This window comes from Amphiprion ocellaris, chromosome 12, assembly GCF_022539595.1.
Source record: "Amphiprion ocellaris isolate individual 3 ecotype Okinawa chromosome 12, ASM2253959v1, whole genome shotgun sequence".
Taxonomy (NCBI): domain Eukaryota; kingdom Metazoa; phylum Chordata; class Actinopteri; family Pomacentridae; genus Amphiprion; species Amphiprion ocellaris.
The window spans coordinates 21304551-21328533 of record NC_072777.1 but is presented as its reverse complement, the minus strand read 5'-3'; the positions used below and the strand labels follow the sequence as shown (position 1 = coordinate 21328533).

At 38.8% G+C, this 23983-nt stretch overlaps 1 protein-coding gene across 2 annotated transcripts; it reads right to left on the bottom strand.

Annotated features, from left to right (window-relative positions):
• Positions 1-945: 945 nt before the first annotated feature.
• On the bottom strand, positions 946-18562 carry stxbp6l (syntaxin binding protein 6 (amisyn), like). 2 transcript variants are annotated; one of them, XM_023278562.3, is made up of 7 exons: positions 18415-18562; positions 17566-17733; positions 7767-7897; positions 6610-6928; positions 6384-6515; positions 3212-3369; positions 946-3097 (listed from the first exon to the last, which is right to left on the bottom strand). In XM_023278562.3, the coding sequence occupies exons 2-7, from the start codon at positions 17717-17719 to the stop codon at positions 3074-3076; spliced, it is 918 nt and encodes a 305-aa protein (XP_023134330.1). In that variant the 5' UTR covers positions 17720-17733; positions 18415-18562; the 3' UTR covers positions 946-3073. The 2 variants fall into 2 exon arrangements, with proteins under 2 accessions (XP_023134330.1, XP_023134331.1); XM_023278563.3 differs by having other exon boundaries at positions 6423-6515.
• Positions 18563-23983: the final 5421 nt, after the last annotated feature.

Below are 23983 nucleotides of genomic sequence, written 5' to 3'. Positions count from 1 at the left end.
TTTTCCTGTGGTGGGTTTTTCTTTATCACCACAAAAAGAGACTCTTGAGAAATACTGTATGTCTCTCAAATTGAGAAAGTGATTCTTTTTGTGGCGGATTGGTGACGATTTTATGCTTCGTGGGCATTTATTTCACATCAAAACACCCTTGTTAATTCTGTCTTCATGTGATAATAATATAATTGACAAAAAAAATGTATTGTAAAGTTAATGCGGCTCTATTGCTGCCTTGGCTGCGTTAACTCTGAGAAAGTGTGCTTTGATAAAACGGGTTGAATATTCTGTCTGACTGGTCTCCTGTGATTGTATTGACTAACTGGAATGACATTACAGTGAAATGGGGATTGAGCAAGAACTATGCTTGAATTAATTCTGGCCATGATGAATATCTTAATTAAAACTTTGCAAAATCAAAGTACTGAGTACTCAAACTAGACAAAAAACACGAAATAAAACAGAACAACACTATAAAACTGCTCTATGAGTCGGTCAACCACACGAGCAGTAGGTATACTTACCTTTTTCTGTGATCATGAGCTTTCTGTCTTGTGTGTCAGTGTGAGTTCTGTCATCTTGTTTACAGACTGGACTGTATGCTGAGAACCAGATGTAAAGAGTAACTACATTTTCCTCACTGCTCATCAGTAGCTTTTTGAGTAATCCCAATAAATGACTTAATTTGTAAAAAAGAGGAGGGGACCAACCAGTTCTATAGTCACTGGTTTGCACACACTGAAATCAGGTTAGATAGGGAGCTTTGACAGCTTTTCACATAAATTCAGTAGTTTGTAGACCTAAAGAAACGGATCACTGTCAAATGCCATCTGGAACTCTATGGAAAAATATATAGTAGATTCCTCGTTCTTTTCTACTGTATGAGCATCTTTTAGGGGTTGTAAGTTGACCAGCTGTTATACCAAGGATGACAGTAACAAACAAAGCATATCTCAACATACTCTTATTTAATTGGGCCAAAGAGAAGAATGGGAGCATTGTCAGTAGGTTAATGCTTCAGAGATATTTACATCACAACAAGCGGTAGCCACAAGAAAAAAACAAAACTTAAAGAGGACACACACACATAAAGTACATCAATTACAGTCAGCATTTCAGCTTTAAAAATCACCTTGACCGTGACTACACAGACTGTGTTTACACACACTGCATTATATTTAACTCCTGTCAATCATAAACACTCAAAGTTACCTGAACCATCTGGTCCACCTTCACTTGACTGTCCAAGACAAGACCACCAACACAAACTCAAACACGATAAAATGCACAGACCACAAGACGCAACAGACAATGACTAAAGTGACGCTTTGGTGACACAATGGTATTGATATAGATGGCACATGACATAGACAGCACAAACATACACACACAGAGAATGATAACAGTGGTGACACCAAACTGCAACATGATCAAATCACATGATTAAATTAAAGACTTTTCAAATAATAAGCTAGTTTAAAAAAAGAATTAACTCTTCTGGGACTGCCATAGGAAGGCTTGCTTTGGTGTTTAAAGGCATATTAAAACATACATAAACACAAATGCTTAATATCTGCAGCTCTCTGTCTTTAAGTCCAATTCTCTTATTCTCATAATGAACATTAAAATCTACAGCATGTCCCAAAAGTTTGTTCTCCCCAGAAAAAATAAGCTCAAAGACTGAATAATCAATGTAATCAATTCATTCAATAACCAGTATTTCCCCCTTTCACTTGGATCACAGCTTTCAGTCTTTCAGGCATGGAATGTATGAGGTTTTTGAGATTGGGTGGTTCTATCTTCCCCCACTACCGCACAGCCCCAGAGTTGAGCTGTTTCATAGTGGTTGGTGGTGGACTGGTGAAGATGTGACTGTTCAGGATTCCCCAACAGTTCTCAATTGGGTTGAGGTCAGGGCAGTTTGGTGGCAATTCCTCCTTATGCAGAAAACCAGGTAGATGCTCAGAACACCATTTCTGAGTCATACAAGCAGTGTGAGCAGGGGCACCATCTTGCATACATACCAATTTCAAACATCTGTTAAACATTTTCTGTTCCGTTTCACTTGCTCAGAAGGTGGTACATTTTCACAATCATCTGAATAGATATGGTTGTTTTGACTGTTGGGTGTTGGAAATGAGTAGAGAGGGCATTCATCAGAAAAAATCCAGTTCTCCCAGTCTTTTGGAGTTGGAGTTATGTACTTCTTTGTGAAAGTCAGTCTCTTCTCCTTTTGTAATTTGATGAGTTGTGGGGTACATTGACTCTTGTAAGCTTTCATCCCCAATGTTTCTGTTAAATAACGATGCACAGAGCTCTTAGAAACATTTTCTTGAAGATTTTTCAGCTTCTTACTGAGTCGGTGGCATGACTGGTGTCTTTTACCCTTGGCCTTTTTCATCAGATCCTTGAGTCTTGCAGTTAGGGCAGATGGACGTCCTGAGCAATGCAAGTCTTTGAAGGATCCTCCTTTGTTGTACCATTGCCACCACTTCTGCGTCCAGCGGATACTTCTGCCAAGGGCTTGAGCTACCTGCTGACGAGTTTGTCCTGCATTTCCAAGAGCAATGGCCTGTGCACGAATCTCTGACTCTGAAAGAGTAGCTTTTCCACCTTTGCTCTTGGCCATGGTAACAATGCTTCCAAAATTTGGTTGTGAGTGAAATGCAATTTGGTCGAGCAAGAAATTTATATACTGGCATATGACAGTTTGACCAGACCAACAACAAGGTGTAACCCACTTTGGTGACAATCAAACATGTTGTCCAGTGGGGAGAACAACCTTTTGGGACACGATCTAATGACAGGGAAGACATTCAAACTCTAATACAGTGGAAACAGGACAGAAGCATCTCAAATGGACAGATCAAAGATCACAAACAGTAGGGCAGAGTATTTAGTTATTTTAGTTGCACTCAGTTTTACAAGAAGCATTCTGATGACAGAATGACTACATGGTCTTCTAACTAACAGAATTTCATAAAGGCATTATCTGCATCTGCTGGGCTCAGACTGCATCAGATAGTGTTAGTGTTCATGTTACAGGGTTCCTGAAGAATGCATCCTCATCCACCAGACTCTACTTTGAATACTTCAGGGCCAGCTGTATAGGAAATATAAAATATATTTGCTGTCATAAAAGCCATAACAAACACTCTATTTATGAGATCAAATACCTATTATTTATCTTCTAGGAAAATGTGGATGTTTCTGTCACCTTATGAGCAGTGTCTGCAAACTGCTGGGCTTTGTGCATCAGCTCCACAGTCTTATCCTCAGCTTGGGTCAATCTGTCTCCACGCTGCCCCAGAGTCACATTCACCCTCTTGGCTACATTACCCAGAGTTCCTCCTGTGACTCGTTGTCTAGTCTGACCTGTTTATACACACAGAGAAAAAGAAAGCATGTAAAGGGAAACTTATTCAAGGGATTATTCAGTGTATTTTAAGTCAGAAATCAATATAACACTTGACTGAAAACCTTCCCAGCATACAATTTAACCATAGTATCAAAAGAAACTTAATTCTGCAAGCGGTGCCAAGACACAGGTTGAAGGTTTTTAAGTATATAAGCTTCAATATCCACCGTAAGCATTTTGACTCAACAACAGACATCAGCAGCATCATTGAGGTCACATGTTGGCCGTCAAGATTCAGATTGAATAACTTAATTGGTCCAGACAAAGTATTTACTGACAAGACAGTCATACTGATGGACTGAAGAGAGGACTGTAAACCAACACAGATTAGTCCAGTTTCTTTACTGACTTCACCTTCTGTGACATAAAGTTGTCAAAGCGGATAAGTTCCATTCATTTCAGCTAACAACTGGCAAAGCTGCAGCATCAAATGTACTATATTTCAAAGATGAATTTCCAGCAGGTCAAACTTAAGCTAGGATTGAAGATCAGTGAAACCTACTGCCAAACAGTTAGACAATCCATACATAACAAGATTTACTACAGCATACAATGCTTTAGTCTTGGCAGTCAGAAATTTAACCGCTAGAGACAACACGCTGATGACACCTGACTGCTAAAAGCAAGAGGAGGGGTAACTTCCTTAAGTTTATTAAAGCGTAATACTGTACTGCTATAACTGATAAAACCACACATTAAAGGTTGACTGAGGTCAAGCATAAAGGGTTGCTGAACAGGAACTTGGTGTCTTGCTGCAACTTGGCACTCATCCCACCCATCACATTACCTCTGTTAGCGAGTTCAATGGTGTGTTGCAGTCCCTTTCAGAATCAGAGCCATAGGCTGCCAAAAGAATAGCTATTGTATGAACCTCCCCGAAATAAACAAAGTCTCCTCTTATCTGACCATCACATCACAAAGAGGCCTTTCTAGTGCAGCAGAGAAATGCAGCACAGTAGGGACAATAGACAAAAAGACAGAAGTAAAATAACCCAAAGGCACACACCAAGGATAATATGACCTGCAGGCAGACAGGAAACCTGTGACACAAAGTTTGTGGTTTTGACTCCTAGAATATAGTGGGAAAACAGTAAAGTTTTTTGTAGTTTGACCATGATTTCTAATATCTCCTTTCACTTCTACATACCCATTTAGGGGTGTTACTCTCCCTTCGTAATACTTTATACACTTCACAGGAGGTGTTTCAGACATGTTTTTCTGAGTCACAGCTCATATCTCATAGAACACATTGTTTTTGGTTTAATTAATGAAATTGGCTTCAAAGACTGACTCATAGCAGCTCACAATTCACCAATGGTTCAGGTGTGTAAACAAGACCGAAAGTGTATTTATATGATTGAAGTTTGTTTTTGTCTCTGTTTTAGGCTAACGGTGCAGTACAGTGATTGTGTGTTGAGCTCTCTGCACTGTCAGAATGTATTGTTTGGTACACAGTGACAAAGAACTGAAGAAAATAGAAATATTGGAAATTTTGAGAGCCCGCCACTCACCATTATTGAGGCTTATTCAGCATCATTTAAAGGAAACAGATTGCTGACAATATTTGCAACATATGTGAAACAGACATAAAAGTTTTTAATGACCAAATTACCCCATGTGATCATTGTCAGGTTATGGTCTGACCACACACAGGTAGGTAGGTGTGTGTGTGTCTGTGTGTGTGTGTGTCTGTGTGTGTGTAATGTTCAGAAACAAATAGAAACACAACGTGCTTTGTTTGACTTCAAATAAACTGCTTCATTATTTTCCTCAGAAACGTTCAGGGTCAAAACAACAAAGCTTGTCACTTGATTATAACTTCAGCTAACCTTCAGAATACATTTTTTTACATAGAACCCTGATTATACTGTAGATTTTGTCCCTGTCTTCACATATAGTACTGGCCAATAACTAATAATATACAATTAATATACATAATATTATATGATATACAGTACATGTGGGCATGTCAATGCTGTATTAAAACAGACTTGCCAAAAGGGTTGTGAACCACTTATGAGTGTGATATCACCCTTGTGTATGTGGGACTCACACCCATTCTCACTATCCAGTGGCCATAAATGCTTCCAACTTCACTCTTTTCAGAACATTAGGACACATTCACCACTAGAGCTGCATGGTAGAATAGTGAAGTCAAATGTTGGTACCTTACCAACCGCTATGCCTTAGAGCCATCTGTCATCTGTCAGACGGCAGGCTCTGTTTGGCTGAGATTCAACATTTAGCAGTCAGTCATGCTTCTCGGCAACAAAAAAAACAACAAATTGTGGTCAAACTGATTGATCTGGTACAGTAACCGTGTCAAAAAAGTGAAAAAATAGTGTGTAGTTCTCTGTCAACCAATAAAAAAGATTCATATTGTATTAATAAAAAAGTATATGATTCACATAACTCATTGAAGAGTATGTGTTTCCCACAATTACAGGCTGTAAATGAGTATGCGCTAATCATTAACTAACCACAAATGTAGAAAGAATACACTCTGGTTCATGCTTATTGTTTTACTCATGGTAATAAATATGAAGCCTTATAAAGTGTTGTAATTTCCACAAATTTAAAGAATTACTTTTGCATTTTAGTCTGTAACTTCCTTCAAGTTGGGGTACTGCTGAAAGGCAGATATACAAAAACAGAAAGGTCAAAATTTTACAAGTAAAAGCTGTAATAAAAAGACCATAGCCTGGTATAGATGAATCTCCAGACTTCGTAGAAGCTACATTTCTTATAATGCAGATTGGAAAGTCTTCACAATTCCAATTTACTACACAGGCTTACTGATACAAATATAACATACAAGCTGAGTTTGAGACCCTAATGACATCCCCATGACATCATCTGGTTTATTTTCTCAGACTTCACAGAATTCCTTTAGAGCTACAGGACACATTATATAACTGTTCACAGACTAAGTGCTATCCTTGACTACATGCAAAACTTTTATAATCAACACCTGACTTAAGTGTCCCTTTAACTGTTGCCTTAACTTGACCTGGTGAACGGTTTTGGTTTGCGACTATCATGTTCTTCATGCGATTCAGGAAGACTTTGCAGCGGTAGATGACCAGATTCATGGTGCAGGCATCTGGTAAAAGAAAAACAACACATTACAAATGGGGCTGCATATAAACTAAATAGCTTCTGGAGTATCAAAACCCTCAGTAATCCTTTGACACTACCTCCTGTAAGTTTGGATTGGCAGTTGATGAACTCTGTCTCTCTGGGTGGAACGTAGCTCTTTCGTCGGGCCTTCGTAGTTCTGGATGCAGAGGAATTGCTTGGACCAGCTCCAACCTCAGGGTGAGCATACTGAGTTGCTCTCCCCTGTTGGCCTACCTTCATCAGTTTCGCAGGCTTTCCCAGATTGCCTGCTTTCCCCTCCCAGTAGGTCTGGCAGGCATGGTACAGGATCTGGATAAAGATACACTTCTCTGCTGATGACCTGGCCACCCACTGGTCAAAAGCGTTGTCAAACACTAGGTCAAACTCCGGGCTATCCTGGAAGAGCAGAATACAGGGAACAAACAAAGTTGGGAAACTATTTAATACTTTTTAGAAATATCTGGATCATTTTATTTATTTTTTGCCCCCAATCTAATCTGAGGCCTTTAATATTTAGTGTTTGTCAATAAAGAGTCCCAATCCCATAACATTTTCATAGATAATACACACTTCAAGTACATTAAATATTAAATCAATCCAATGTATATGCTTGACAGCTGAAAAGCTCTGCAGTGCATTAAAAAAAAATCTACATTCAAGCTGTTCCTTAATGGTTATGTAGGGGGTCACAAACCTTGTTGTGAAAGTAGCTCTTCTTGGGCTAAAATGTAATGTCAAAAGGGTAAGGTGTATCATGGCTCTAATCTACAAAAGACTGCAAAAACTTATATTTTCTACATGCATGACACAGCATGCATAAGAGACCATTAGCTACAGTTGCACTATCTGATAGAGTGGAGATGAATGTTTAATACTGTAGCAACCTGAGGAGACAGTCCCTACAGCCACTTTGTTGGCAAGCAGAGGACATTGTTGGGTTTTGCTTGCCACAGGCACCATGACAGAGACCTCTATGGCACTTAACGTCACCCATCCAGTGCCAATATAAGTTTTATAGTGTGTCTTGCCACATCTCATATTCTTATCTGACAACTGCCTGGCAGTGCGCACACACAGTAGATCAGAAATAGACTGGTACTGACACAATCACCTATAAAATTCTATGACAAACTCTCACTTCAATCTGTGACATTGGCCTGGGTCATCTCTAATAATTATGAAATATTCTGATAGATCATGGTATCAAAGAACAGATTGTCTGGATGCTGCTGACCTTGCTGGCGTTAATGCCATTGACCTGTCGGAGCTGCTCAACTGTCCACTGGGACCTCCTGACGAAGGAGGAGGACCCACCAAACTGCTTCACTTTTGTAATGAAGAGCTGATGTGGTATGGTGTTGGACACTGGGTAAATAAATAATATGCACAGCGTTATATGGTAGTTGGAAATCTGTAACAGTAGTTTAGCATAAAAGTCTGTAACAACTGCCTTGTTGAACAAAGCAATACAATTACTGCACAAAAGACACAAGAATTTCTGCCCTATGAAATTTTTATTTAATTTTTGTTACCTTGATGAAGTAACTTTTTTCAATTTGAGTACAATAACATTTATAGGACATTTTATATCAATAGATTTGGTAATGTCAAAGAATTAAACAGCATCACACATGCATGAGGATTAGAAATTTAGCAAGCCAACTATAGCAAAAGCCTGTTTCACTTAAGAGGGATGCTAGTAGGCTGAGAAAGCTGGAGCAAAAAGTAATGTAAAATCAGCAGAATGTTAGAGAGTGTTTAGAATGTGAAAGAACAAAACTTATACATGGAATAAAACTGAATTCTACACTACAGTTAATCACCATTATAAAGGAATCAACAGCTTTTTGCAGTAGAGCCTCTGTTTGGGGTTCTGGAGATCCTATTCCTGCATTAATCACTCAAATTTCAGCTTGTCAGACATGCATCCTGTTCCATTAATCAGACGGCAACTAAACGTGTCAGCTACATGTGTGCTGTGCACCCTGGTTGGTAAAAGCTGCGCAGGCAACCATACCTAGGTTGGACATAGCAACATTTCCGTATCACTTTAACATAGCACAAGTTTTTCCAAGATGGCGCCGGCTAGACTGTGTATACAGTCTATGGGCCGCCGTCGTACCTGCTCCAGCGCCGATACAACTTTTTTTATTGTTATTTAACTTTTTGCACAGCATTCACCATGTCGTGTCCTGGTCATATCAAATACGACAGAGACACACTGGTGAATATTGGTTTATCACCATATTCCCTGATTTTTACTGCCGATGCATCCTCGGCCAGCGAGATCCTGCGGGGCCCCTCCAACAACAACAAAGGATGCTGGGAGCATAACAGGCCCTGGGGGAAACGACCCAGCATTAGGAACAGGCTGAGGCAGCGAGCACACCAACCACCACTTCCTAGTATCCTGCTCGCGAACGTCCAGTCCCTGGACAACAATCTGGACGAGCTCAGAGCCAGGATAAGGTACCAGGGGGACACGAGACTGCAACATCATCTGCGTCATGGAGACATGGCTGACCGCCACGATTCCAAACCATGCTGTTCAACCAGCGGAGTTCTTCACAGTACATCAGACAGAGTCAGGAAAGTCTAAAGGTGGGGGGGTCTGTCTCATGACCAACAACAACTAATGCAGAGAGTTGTTTATCTCTCAAAGTCCTGCTCACCCAACCTGGAACTTTTAACCATCAAATGCCGACCTTTCTACCGTCAACATTCACCTGCAGGCAGACAAGGATGCTGCATTAGCTGAGCTACGAGGCTATCTCCAGCTACCAGGCTAACCACCGAGAAGCTGCCCCTCATCGTGGCCAGGGATTTTAACAGTGCCAACGTGAGGAAGGTGATGCCGGAACTACGCTTTGGGGTCATTGTCTTGTTGGAACACCCACCTGCCTACAAAACCCAACCTTCTCCCTGATGATTTTAGGTTTCCCTGAAGAATGTGGAGGTAATCCACCTCCTTCATTATTCCATTTACTTTGTGCTACGCACTAGTTCCAATGGCACCAAAGCAGCCCTAGAGCATAATATTCCTACCATTGTGCTTGATGGTAGGCATGGTGTTTTTGTGTGTTAAAGGCCTCATATTGGCTTCCTGCATGGCAAAGTGACTCATCACATCCTGCTTTCCTGTCTGTAGCTGACTGTTTGCTAGTGTTTGCAGCTGTTCACAGATCTTTTTTTATATATATTATTAAACATTGTATATTAGCACTAAAACTGTCTGTTCGATCAGTTAACTGTGGTTTAGTACACAGGCTTGCTCCTAAAGTGCTTGTGTGCAAAACTCCTTTATAGATCTTAAATATAATTTATATCCCACTCTAGAGTTAGTTATAGAATTCCACAGAGCTGTGTCTTAGGACCAATATTATTTACTTTGTACATCCTCCCTTTAAGAAATATTATTAGGAAACACTGCACAAATGTCCATTGTTATGCAGATGACACCCAGTTATAGTTATCCATAAAGCCAAATGAAACCAATCCATTAGCCAAACTCCAGGCATGTCTGAAGGACATAAAGGCCTGAGTGACCTGTAATTTTCTTCCTTTACATTCAGAAAAAATTGAGGTAATTGGATGTGGCCCGAAACACCTTAGAAACACACTATCTAACCACATAATTATTTTAATGGCACTTTCTACAGTTCCACTGTAAAAAAAAAAAAAAAAAAAAAAAAAAAACCTTGGAGTTAATTTTGATCAGAATATGTCCTTCAATACAAACATAAAGGAAATCTGTAGAACAGCCCTCTTTCACCTCTGTAACATTTCCAAAATCAGGAGCATCTTGTCACAGAATGATGCTGAAAAACTAGTCCAAGCATTTGTAATCTTTACTCTGGACTAGCGTTATTCTTTATTATCGGAATGTCTCAATAATTTTCTTAAAAGTCTCCACCTCATACAAAATGCTGCAGTCAGAGTTCTGATAGGAACCAGTAACAGAGATCATATTTCTCCCATATTACTTTCTCTTCGTTGGCTCCTTGTAAAATCCAGAATAGAATTTAAAATCCTGCTTCTCACATATGAAACCCTTAATGACCAAGCACCATCTCATCTTGAAGACATTATTGTACCATATCATCCTAGGAGAGCCCTTCGCTCTCAGACTGCAGGTTTACTTGCGGTTCCCAGAGTTTCCCGAAGTAGAATCTGAGTCAGAGCCTTCAGTTATCAGACTCCTCTGGTGTGACATCAGCCCTCTCTACTTTTAAGATTGGGCTTAAAACTTTCCTCTTTGATAGTGCTTATAGTTAGGGCTGCTCAGGATCACCTACTGCTATCAGTTCAGAGTGCTGTGGGATTCCCATGCTCCTCTCCTCTCCTCTCCTCCTCTCCTCTCCTCTCCGCTCCTCTCCTCTCCTCTCCACTCCTCTCCTCTCCTCTCCTCTCAGTTATTCTCTCTGTGGCTGTCTCTGGATCTGGAGCTATACGTCTCTGATCTTCATATCAGTCTCTGGTCTCACCAACCTTCAAAACATTCATTGTTCTGTTTGTATTGTTTGTCTGTTCTCCATATGCTATTTCCACTCCAACCCCTCTTACTATCCCTCACCCCCTACATGCCCACTCTCAACCCAACCAGTTGAGTAAGATGGCTGGATGCGATTGGTTTCAGTTATTTCTTCCAAAGGGTGTGCAACCAAATATTGAGTTGAGGGTGCCAACAGTTTTGTGTCGCCAATTTTTTTGAGTTTTGTGTAAAATTATGTCAATTTTGGCTTTTTTCTTATGTTTTTTTTTTCTAATGCACATCAAGGAAATAAACATGTGTATACCAAAAACATTTGTAATGAACAATTTCTGGGATAAATGGTGTATTTTCTGGAAAAAATCCAGGGGTACAATACTTTCATCCATGACTGCAGCTGGTGTTTTCTTCCTGATCACTGCAGTGAAATAACTGTACCATGCACTTCATACTTACAAAATTGTTTGCACAGATGATTTTGGAATCTGCAGTTGCTTTATATTGACTCCAACTGACTTTCCTGATTTGTTGAAGTCAGTTGTTTGCTTTTTCAGATTTTTCCTGAGCTCCTCAGACTTTGCACTGTAGTGTTTGTGGCTGAGCCTAATGAGTGCATCAAATAGGCCTTATTTAAATTGGCTCAGAGGAGTCACCAGCTGTAGTCAATTGTAATCACTCACTAGAAGTCCAGAAGCCATGCCACTAACAAAATTTGAGTAACACTGCTTTCTACATCACCCAAACAAAATTTTCAAGTTACTGTATACATATTTGTGACCCTGCAGATATTGTCACATTTCCAGATGACCTTTGATAAATCTATTAAAGAACCAAAGTGCATGATTGTTTTATGTGACAAAGAAGCATGTGTTTCATCATGATTCTATGATTCCATCATAGAAAATTTGGAATCAGGAGTTACTGGAAACTCAGGACTGCTACGAAATACATGGTCTCTAAACTGTATGTAAACTTTTGTTTATGACTGTATTTTACTCTTGGAGACCACATGGTCTTCCATTGTGAAGACTGCTGTTTGGTCTCTGGGTCAAATCAGACCCAACGCTTATCACAAAAACAAAAACCTCAGACAGAGTTAAAAGGGCTGAAGGTGGTTTCTTTGTTAACTCAGACTTTCTGCTTCAAGCTCGTCCACACAAACAGGAGCATTTCACGCATCATTTGACTTTTCTTCTGCACAAAATGAACCGATCATGTGCAGCTGCTTCAGTCAGCAGAGTGTTTTAATGGAGAACAATAAGGAATATAAAAATGTATGATGGTAAAAAGTGCTATGACTGGAAATTATGTAAGACAGGAATTCTGGTAGAAAACTGTTAAATGTGCGTAATGTATTTATTTTACAGATCAATGCAGCAAATTGTTTCTAACAGACAGCTGCACAATAAAACTATCAAACTTCATATTGTCATGCCCTCGGCCTCTGGCTCCAGTTAGTGGCAGGTTCTCCTTTCCCCTCTCCTTCTCTTTTTTTTCAGGTGGGCGTGTGTGCTTGGAACTGGCAGGCAGGTGCAGCCAATCTACTCACCTGGAGTTGACGCGCGAGCAGGTGAGGGTAATAAAGGCAACTACATCCTCTCCCATAAAAGTAGATGCTGTACGCTCCTCTAAGCTGGACCGTCGAACAGTTACAGTCAGTTTCGATTTACCTGTTCAGTCTAGCTCCTCTGTTATTGGCCTTGTGTAAATTTCATGTTCTGTGTCTTCCAGTCCGGACCCCTGCCTGCTCGTGTGCTTCCCTGGATTCCTCTGCCTCTAGCCCTCCGTCAGGACCTAGGATCCACCTGTGCCTTCCTCCTCTGTCTGCCTGGTGTCCCTTTCCCCACCGGTTGAGTTCCATCCATAGCACCTGCTGCCGCCGCCAAGTCTCACGTCATTGCCCCCTGCCACAGCCTTCCATAACCCCCTCTCTGCTCTCGTGACGCCCTGTTATTAGCTGTGAGTGTTTGGGGTAATTCTAGTTCTGCTGATCTGTTGTTCAGTCTTTTGTAGTCCGTTCCTGTTGCTTAGTTTCGCTATCCTTCCTGAATGTTGCCTCATGTGGGTTTGCTTATTTATTGTATATTTTGCATTGACTCTGGTAGTTGTTAGTCTGCTACCCCTCTAGAGGGCTCCAGTCTCAGTCGGTTTCTCTGGAATCCTGTTCCTTGCCCTTACAGCATCTCCTGTTTTAGTCTTCCAGCCTTCAGTTGTAGTTTTTGTAAATCTTATCCTGTGTTGTTAATACACACACCTTACGGCTGTGTTGTGTCTCGTACCCTGCTCATACTTATGTGTACCTGTACACTTGCACACGCAAATTCATATTAGTTAGAACCCATTAGATACAAACTATGCTATGGAGTCTGTTTAAAATGAGTCAGTTTTTAAGTATCTCCAAGCTTGGAACATTTTACTTATGCTATCCATACAATCCCTATCCACATGCTATATTGGTCCCACCTGTTGTCATTCCGAGTGTGTCAAATACTTGTGTCGAAACTGCTGGTATCTCAGAGTTACGCACATGTTCTGTGGTGTCAGTGTCACCCACATTCATTTTTGATGTGTCTGGCACTGTCAGAATATACTACACACTGGAAAAAATCATACTAAGGCCAGTGTTTTAACTTTAGCACTCACAAGTGCACAAGGGTCTGCTATGATTGGAATAATTTAAGTTTTTCCATATCTATAAATCTGCTAGAGTCCATGTGGAGCCCTCTGCAGACGTACACGAACGGTCCAAAATTTATGTCCAAGATGCTGCAGTGGCAGCAGTGCACAGTCGTGAAATATGTAGAGGTAATATACCAGGCATGTGTGAGATGGTTTCTCTGAGCGTGCTCCAAGCAGACTAAAACCAAAAAGAAATGGTAAATGGTCTGCATTTATGCAGTGTTGTGTTTTTTATTACACACCACCCTTTAACTGTACCTAAGTTCTACATAGCACTTTACAGTGTGTTTGTCATTCACCCTTCCACACACACCAACATCAATGGCAGCTGCACGGCCGTGCAAAGTGCTCAAAATGTCCGCAGAAGTAAGGCAGAAGTAGAACAAAAAGATCCATGTGGACCCCAGCGGTATATAACTTGTCATATTTTTTTTATTTGCAAGTTGGATATTTAAGTTCCTTTAGGTAGTTGTCACCCACCTAGTTGGCATCACATACACCAAAGCTCATTTGATTCCAACCAGGTTTGTGGTGTATATATAAAAAAATCGTGCGGGGTCCATGTGGACCCCAGCCAGACCCCAGCCGGACTGTTCATCCATCTATCATATATACACCGCTTAATCATCATTTGGGTCATGGGGGGCTGGAGTTTATCCCAGCTGACTTATAGTGAAAGTAGGGGACACCCTGGACAGGTCACCAGTCTGTCGCAGGGCTACATATTTTTCAAACAATCACTCACGTTCACACCAACAGGCAATTTAGAATAATCGAATAACCTCATCATATTTTTGGACTGTGGGAGGAAGCTGGAGTACCCAGAGAAAACCCAGTCATGCACAAGGAGAACAAGCAAACTCCAGGCAGAAAGATCCCAGGAAGGCCGGGATGCAAACCAGGGATCTTCTAGCTGCAAAGCGAAAGTGCTAACCACTACACAGCAGCAGAAACTGAAGACTGTGAGTCTGATCCCGAATCAGATATGGATGATTCAGCTCAACATTCACCAGCACACAGCTGAGAGAGCACCAGCTCTTAAAAGGCGATGCTACCTCTGCCCAAGGGAGGCTGACCGGAAGATCCAGCAAGCCTGCACCATGTGTGGCAATAATGTCTGCAAGGACCATTCCACTCACAGTGTCGTGTGCAATGAATGTATATAATTGTGAAGAGGAATGAAAGTGTCACATACATTGAGGTCAAACGTGTGTTTTTTAAATTTGACATTGTTTTGTGAACTGATAATTTAAGTGTTTTCCATCGGACCCATATTTCCACCATAAACATCATTCTACTATCTACTACTACCATTCTACCCCAGTGGGAAAGAGAGCAGTTTAAATCAAAATGACCATATACATGCTATTCTACTACGAGCGATTAATGTCTCCTTACTCTGTAACCATCAGAGGTATAATGGGACATGTTAATTTCATTTCCTGCACATGATTCTGCATCAATAATCACAGAAGTATGAAAATAATGAAAATGTGTTACTCTCATTTCATTTTCTCTTGAATAAAAACATCATAAGTCACCCAAGTTTCATTGTTTGTTTCACATTTGTATCTACAGACGACACACGTTTTAGGAAAATATATATTGAGAGGATATGGACAGGTACAGAAATGTGAAACAGATGAAATACTTCTGGGGTCCAGCTGGACTCCAAGTGTACAGATTGATAGGTTTTGCCACATTTACTGATGAGGGTTAACCTGAGGGTTCAGCAGCAAAAGGGAATTTATGACACTCTTACATTGAAAGTGGACAAGTGGTCAAATGTCTCAGAATAACTTACAAATTTCTATATGTGATTATATGTTGGTAATGTGTTACCAGCATGTCATGTTCGAAATCAATGCATTCAACAACATTTTTATGTTAAAAATCACAAGTACGTGAATTGCTCAACCATAAATTTGCTTGTTGTTTTTGATGGTTAAGTTGACTTTCACTGTCTCCAATGTGCGTACATTTTCTGCAGCTCTTTATCTCCCATGTCCATTGACGGCCCTGCTCCTGCCCCTCCTGTATTCTCCTAAACAATGGCTGCAATGATACGTTCAACAGTGTATCTGTTCTTATCAACAACACTGGGTTTGACCCATACTAAACAAAGGCTTAGATTGTAAAACTGTAAAACAAAAAAAAATTTGAGCGTTAATGTGACTGCAGCTAAGAATCCACAGACTGGCTGATCAAAGGACTAGTGTGTAGGATTTTGAAGGATCTATTAGCAGAAATGGAATATAGTATTGACAGTAATGATTGCATTAGTTTATATTCACCTGCAACTACAAACCATTGTGCTTTCAATAGCTTGGTATAAGCCCTATGTATCTAAATAAGGAGCAGGTAATGCTTCATGTTATGCCACCAAGTTTCCAGAATGGACAAACCCAACTCTGGCTTTAGAAAGGGCCCTCTTATGTGCAACTGCCAGTCATCATAGGTTCACCAACATGCTCTCACAAGAGGTGAGAGAGCTGTGTTCAGTTGCTTGCAGTCTGCAATCTCACTGCTAGATGCTACTAAATCTTAAACACTGGTTCTTAAATGTAAAACAAGTATAGTGAATAAGCTGGTCTATACATTCTGGTGCAGTCAAACTATCTACAAGCAAAGCTTTGAATTGAAATGGTTCAAATAGATGCTTCATGTATAATGTAACATCAATAGTTTGTCTGTACTATTAATAACAATTATACAAATCATTCATACAATCTGTTCTTGCTCTCATACAACTATGATGAAGGCGTGGTTAGGTGAAATAGCGCAGTCCATGATCTTTTGGGGCTCTAAAGCAACTACTTGCTGTGAACATTACTACTTCCGTCCTTGTTTCTTTGACACAAGAGTCACAATTCACACTGCTGTCAGTAAAACGTAAGCATAGGCATTTGAAATAACTATGCTGTCATTTTTCTGAATTCAGTTATGTTTCAAAGGGAGCAAACGTGCAACAACGAATGCTTTTCTAAGCCTCTTATAGTGTAATGTTGAATCTTTTTAAAAAATGAATCAAATGTACTTTCAGTGCTGCTTGAATACCAATAAATAAAATCAATAACTGTGACAAAATGGACATTATCTATGCAATTTTTCTCTTTAATTCTGTTAATATAAATTACTCACTATTTCTTTCATTTTTACTAATTTCAGTTACACAATGTGCAAATAACTGCTAAAACTTAAAAATGTTTGTAAAAGATGTATTTTGATGGTAGTTCATCTGATGACATCACACCCTGTTAGGTCCCTTCCTGTCTACTTTCTCTTCCTAGTTCTTCAGAAAGCAAAGCAAACATAGTGAGCATGCTCTGAACCGAAATCTGCTGCCATCTGCTAAAATGTATCATAGAGGCAATGCCATAGGTTCATATATGTGATGTTTAAGACGTTAAAAATATAAATAGTGATGCTTTGTTAAAAGGGTATTGGATAAGTGGTTAAAAATAGAGGTTACTGACATTTACTTACAAACTATAAATACATGCTAGTGGCCAGTGTGACTGTTACCCAGAAGGCATTAAGTGATGTAATTTCATTTTTGAAGTCTCTGACAATGCAATATTAAGTTAAAACACAGATGCTGTCAATTTTGTATTGTTTTATTCATAGTTTTCACCAACATGTTAATGAGGAAGTGTGACAATAAATGGTCAGTCTTACTATGACTCTGTCTTCTTTGTCTTAGGATTAACTTGGTGTTTAGTTAAAGTTTCAACACACTGCACGAGGAGACTACACTCTCATTATCAGTGTCTTATGTCTGCAAAGTACAGACAGAATTATGGGCCATGCATGATTGCTTCATTTTAATCAAAGACAGAAAGTCTAAAAGGCAATCTTTTATTACCTGAAACACAGATGAATGTGGCATAATCTCCTTTGGCTCCAGGAGGCAGAAAAGACATCTTCTTTCTTTTCCTTCTCCATACCTCCACTGATACCAACAGCCGCTCATCACGAGGGATGAAGATTTCTTTGTTGATGGCAGACTGACTGTTCATTGTGGTTTTAAAACCTACACAAGCCAAGGATGGATATGACTCTGCTCATTATGTCTAGCTACCAAATTGATGTTCAAACAGTGGGCCAAGAGACGAAAAGAGTGCAGGGACTAAAATAAATCAGATCATTTGTTGCCAAAGACATTTAGGATAATTTTTTAAAAATTTCTAAACACTTAGGCCAGCATAATATCTTGTGGTGCAAAATTATGTTGATGTCAAATACCAGAAAATTCTTGATTGTAAATTTAAGTCATTATGTAAATATGTTATGCTTCTTTTGTCTTTATTGATATTTTTATTGTTTGTCATTTTCAGTGAGATCTTTATATAACTTAGTTCTTTGTTTTTTTTTTAAAACACTAAGGCTTTTTCTCCCGTGTCATTTCTTTTTTGACACATAAACAAAACTGAAATCAAGAAGTATTCAAATCTTTATCTACATCATCAGAATTTTTGTTACATCAGAAAAATATTCTCTCGTATAGCTGGTAATTGTTAATGTTTCCATAATATTTGTAGCTGCTGTTAAGAGCTTTGAGAAACAAATGACATTTTTTGGTAGTGAATCAACTCACATTCAAGAATAACATACATTTCAGAGGTCAGTAAAATGAAGTAAACTATTCTGCCCAGTGCAAACTCAATATTTACAATTCATCATTCTGCACCTGTAGATCAGAAGTTTAGCCTACCTGTTCTTGTGTTTTTCTCCACCCAAACAGCTGATATTATACTGGTAGAGGTTTCTAGTCCAGTGTGACTGCCAGTGGCAGTGAAGGCTGACTGCGAGTGGTTGAATGCTGGCTGACGAGTGTGTCGCTGATGAGTGATGGGGAGAGATAGAAAAAGAGGGAGCTAGGCAGGAAGTGGTGAAGAGGGGATCCTGACAAACTGCTGCTGTAGTGTTACTATGTAACCGATGGTTTCTCTTCTCTGCGTTGTGTTTACATCAGCCAAGACATAGACGCTTTTTGGAGGCAATTTCCATTTATAACAACCTTGACAATCAATAAAAAAAAACACGCAAGATCCTTTGTCAACTTTCAAAACTTATACCCCTCTCTCACCGAACACATAGCAAAAGGACACTGCCTAAGGCGGGAAGCATTTAATTTAACTACAGAAAGTAATGTGTTGCTATAAGAATGATGAGGAAAATGCAATTAACAATAGAAGAGAGACAGACCATGATAACACTTAAAAATATCGGTCTTTCCTACTGAGAAATTGCAAAGAAAGTCAAGGTGTCAGTGAGTACAGTTTTCTTCTCCATCAACAGGCACTCAGAAACTGAGGGAAATTCTGACAGGAAGAGGTCTAGAAGACCCAAAGCCACAATAGAATCAGAAGATAAGTTTCGGAGAGTCAACAGCTTGGTGATAGGCGGCTCACAGGACAACAGCTTCAATAGTGGTAGTGTAGTAAGCAAGTCTCAGTTTCAACTGTGGTGAGAAGGCTTTGAGTTGCAGGTTTGACATGTCAAATTGCAGCAAGAAAGCCATTACTAAGATGTCAGAATAAGAAAAAGAGATTTGCCTGGGACATGAAACACCACTAATGGTTACTGAAGACTGGAAGAAGATATTATGGACTGATTAATTAAAATTTGAAATATGTCGTTCATCACGCAGGATTTCTGTACGCCATTGAGTAGGCGAAAGAATGGTTCCTCAGTGTGTGACATCAACTTTTCAAACATGGAAGAGGAAGCATCATGGTCTGGGTCTGTTTTGCTGGATCCAGGGTCGGTGACTTGTACAGAGTTACAGCTACCCTGAACCTAAATGGCTAGCACAGCATTCTGCAGCACCATGCAGTACCCTCTGGTATGTTCCCAGTTGGCTGGGGGTTCATCCTACAGCAAGATAATGACCCAAAACATAAGTAGAAGCTATGCCAGAACTACCTGAGGAAAAAAGAACAAGATGGTAAGCTTGAAAACATGGAGTGGCAGCACAGTCTCCAGACTTAAACACCATGGAGCTGGTTTGGGATGAACTGGATAGAAGAGTGAAAGCAAAGCAACCTACAAGTGCCACACATTTCTGGGAACTTCTGCAAGAGTTGGGAAGAACTTTCTGAAGAATATTTGATTTCCATTGTGAAAAGAATACGAGTGTGTTCAGCTATTATATCTGCCAAAGGTGGCTTCTTTGATGAGTCAAAAATTTACAATACATTTTGGTTTCTAAATAGATTTTTTTTAAACTTAATTTATTTGTTCTATGCTTTCATTTCAGAGTAAATTGAGCTATTAACATGCATATTTTCCAGTAGAAAACTGGAAAAAATTGGGATGTTCTAAAATTTTTGACTGGTAGTTTATATTTAACCCCCACAACCACTGCTGCACCACTGACCTTGTTACACTAAAATGCTGTAAAGTATACTAGCTAGACTGCCAAAATTCATGTCATGGCTTTTTCCATGGTATCATTTATAATGTCTGCAAGGGGTCTGACCAATGTTCCCTGTAATTTTCATGAGTCTGAGCAAACACACAAACTCCCTGAGCGTTCCTTGGACCACTGTGAGCAACATCAGACGTGTGCACTGTGGTCACACCAGCATCACATCCATTCAAGTTACATGGTTCATTAAAAGAATCAAATTACAGCATTTACATTTCTGTTAAAACACTTTGTCAACAGGAGCCAGTTGAAGGCTGCAGTGATTTTAGTGACACTACAATGTATAAGAGTGAAGTTATTGAATATTTGTCTCTCTTTACTGTTGCAGCGGTTTTGCAAATTGCAGACGGACCCTGTTCACTCCATAGACACCAATGTTATTCCTGTAGCTTGAAAGACAGCTACTTTTGATAAAACTGGGCTTGTAGCACATTGTCTGCCTTGCAACAATGGGAAAGAGGCATCGTTTATGTTTTGACAACCTATATCTAATGAGTTATTGATGCTGGAAGTCCGAATCTGTGAATATCTTTCCAACTTTACTGAACTTGGGGCCACTACCACCTAAGGAGTGATATATTTAATTTTGAAAAAGCATTTAGCCATACTTAAAGCTTTAAGTGCTTTATTAACACGGAACTAAAAATTTTGTATTGTTTTATTATCACAGGTTCTGTCTGAAAAGAGGTGGCATCATTTTAAACAGTGAAATCAAACTAACAAAATGTAATGACCAACCAGTGAGCAATACTGGATTCTGCAAAAACATAAACAACTTTTTTTTAAAAAAATCTAAATCTTATCTTAACACAGTTAATGTATTAACTTATTTATATGTGTATGCATGTATTTATTAATTTATTTAGTACTGTTAACATATCAGAGTTCTGTGTGAATTTTTATTAATTATTATTATTGATTACATATAGGCTATTAAATGTTTATTAAAAACTAAAAAACATTAAAAAAAAAAACAACAACAAAAAAAACAACTTAGGCATTTATTGAGTCACTAAAATACTGTAGAGTACAGACCACATCAGCATGATTATAAGCATCCTCTGGTAAATGAACAACCAGATACTGATGTCTCTCACCATATGGACTTCAGGAGATGACTGGGGGATGATAAACTGTGACCTACTGGTTGGGTTCTCTCTGTTCTCATGTTTCTTACATGTTTGTCCCCTGACAGCCGGGTCCTAATGTTTTTTGAGCAACACACCATACTATGACGTTTTTACAATGATGGTTCTACTATGGAACCAGTTTGACATGTTCAGGTGTTCTTTGTGTGAAAACTCAGAGATTTCAGGTATCAGAAGGTGGTTTTCAACTTTCTTTATTAACTTTCTGCTTCAACTTTAAACTAAATTTCCTTCACTAACCCAGCCCTCTGGACTTCCAGTAAGCTGTGTTCCTATTGGCTGTCCAGGTGGCTGCTTGGTGTTATCAGGAACACCTGAGCAGCTTGGTGTTATCAGGAACACCTGAGCAGCTCAGTGTCTTCCTGCTTTATTTAGCTGCAGACAAACATTTCCTCTGCTTCTCTTCACCACTTAACCGGGTTTGGCTCTGTTGCTTTAGGTTGTTCTTTAGGCGTTGGCTTGCAGCTTCCAGCAGTAAAATCGTCTTTAATGTGTTTCTTGGTGTGTCTTAGGGCTACTGGATAGTTGTCTTGGTAAATGAGGTTCTTTAGCCACAGTTAGCACATGGTGCTAGTGTGTGCAGTGATTAGTGGGTTTGGTGCAGCTGAGTTGTGTCTTTGTCTTGGCTGTAGTGAGTCTTTAGAGGTTTTTGGTCAGACACATTCTGTGTTCTTGTTTGAGAACCAACGTTGGTTGTCCAGAAGGTAAGAGTTCCTGTCCTGATTCTCTGTTCTCAGAGGTTCTCTGGTAGGCTGCAGGAGACTTTAGCGTTTGGGTTGTGCTAGTTTGGTTTTTGTACGGTTTCATTTGGATGACTATCTTGAGGCCCCTCCATGTGGTTTAGTGAGGTTTTCTGCAACAGTTCTACTAAGTAACCTGCAGCAGAAGAGACTTTGACAGTTTTTAGGAAGTTCTGGAGACCAGACTTTAGAGGAGCAGAAACATTTATCAGCAGTTTGAGCAGGAGAAGGTGAGCTTCAGAGTAGAAATGAGACGGAAACCTTCTTGACCCGTGTGGTGAGGTCCTGTACCAAGAGTTTGAGCAGGTTATGAAGAGTCTGTAGTTCTTTGGTCTAAAAGCACAAGAATCGACTCATTAAAGGAGAAAACAGGAGATATTGTTGGTTCTTCTGTCGCTCTGCAGTTTCCTTAGACTGAATATCAAGTTTATATTTTAAATGATTTACCATGTGAGCCCAAGAAGACTTCAATAAACTCCCTCCATCCCCTGGACACAACATATTTTATTACGATGTTCTTTTTTTGTTTGTTTTTGAGTTTTAATCATAGTTTTAGCATAGTTTTTTTTCTCTTTGCTTGTTTAGTTTTGTAATCTGTGTGAAAGGTGCTAAACAAATAAAGCTGAATTGATAAACTGAATAATTGACTAACTCCTGATTGTGACAACAGAAGTATTTTCATTGTGATTTAAGGGTTTGTTTCATTTTTAAGGTTCGGGTTAAAATCTTGACAGAAAATAAAGATTAAAGAAATAAACTACAGTAAAAAAGCGATTAAATCAAACTAAAAAACATTTAATATAATAAAACCTTTAAAAAGAAAATTAAACGTTAAATACAATTAAATTATATTAGACAAAATATTTAATTTAGGTAATTAAATGGAAGATACAAAGCATGTAATTATGAAATTAAACAAAATTTTTTTAAACAAAAATATTAAACATTAAAGATGAAATATTTTAGATAATTAAACATTTAAAAAATACAATTAAACAAGAATATTACACATTTAGAAAAATACAAAGCATTTAATTAGATTATTAAACCTTTAAAAGTCAAAACATTTAACTAAAAAATTAAATGTTTAATTAGAAAATTAAATCTTAAAGACAATAAAACTAAATGGGAATTAAACAGAAAATACAATGAAGCATTAAAAAAGAAAATTAAACATTAAAAGGTGGTAAAACATTTAAAAAGAAAAACCTTAAAGATTTAATCGAAAAAATAAACATTGGGAAAGAAAAGGAAATTTTTCAAACAAGCCGATAAAACGTTTGAAAAAACAACAATTAAACATTAAAAAGACAAAACATTTCAAAATCAAATCAGACATTATAACAGAATAAAAGGTGAGAAAAGAGCAAAACTAAACATTTAAGAAGAATCTAACTAAAGATAAAACCTTTGAAAAGACACCAATTAAAATTTAGAAGATCAAATTAAACAGAAGAAACAATAAAATGATCAAAAGAGCAAAAACAGATAAAGGTCTGATTTCCAGATAAAGTCTACTAGAGGTTGAAGGCATCGATCAAACTAATGTTACCTTCTGATCTTCACAAACTTTACTGTTCAGTGAAGAGAATCAAAGTTTGTTAAGGATTTCTAAAAACCCACAGGTGAAGGTCTGAGAAGAACTCAGATGGATGGTCTAAATGTGAAATCAAGACTCATGGTCACAAGTTTTAAGGCTTCTGTTAACCAGAAAGTTCAAACTAACAGAGAAGTACTGAGAAACTTTTAAAACTTCAGTCCTCAGACTGTCTGAAGGTTCAAAGTAACAGACAAGTACTGAGAAACTTTTAAAACTTCAGTCCTCAGACTGTCTAAAGGTTCAAACTAACAGAGAACTACTCAAGAACTTTTAGGATTCCAGTCCTCAGACTGTCGAAAAACTCAGACTAACAGAGAACTACTCAGGAACTGAGAAGATTTCAGTCCTTGGACTGTCTGAAA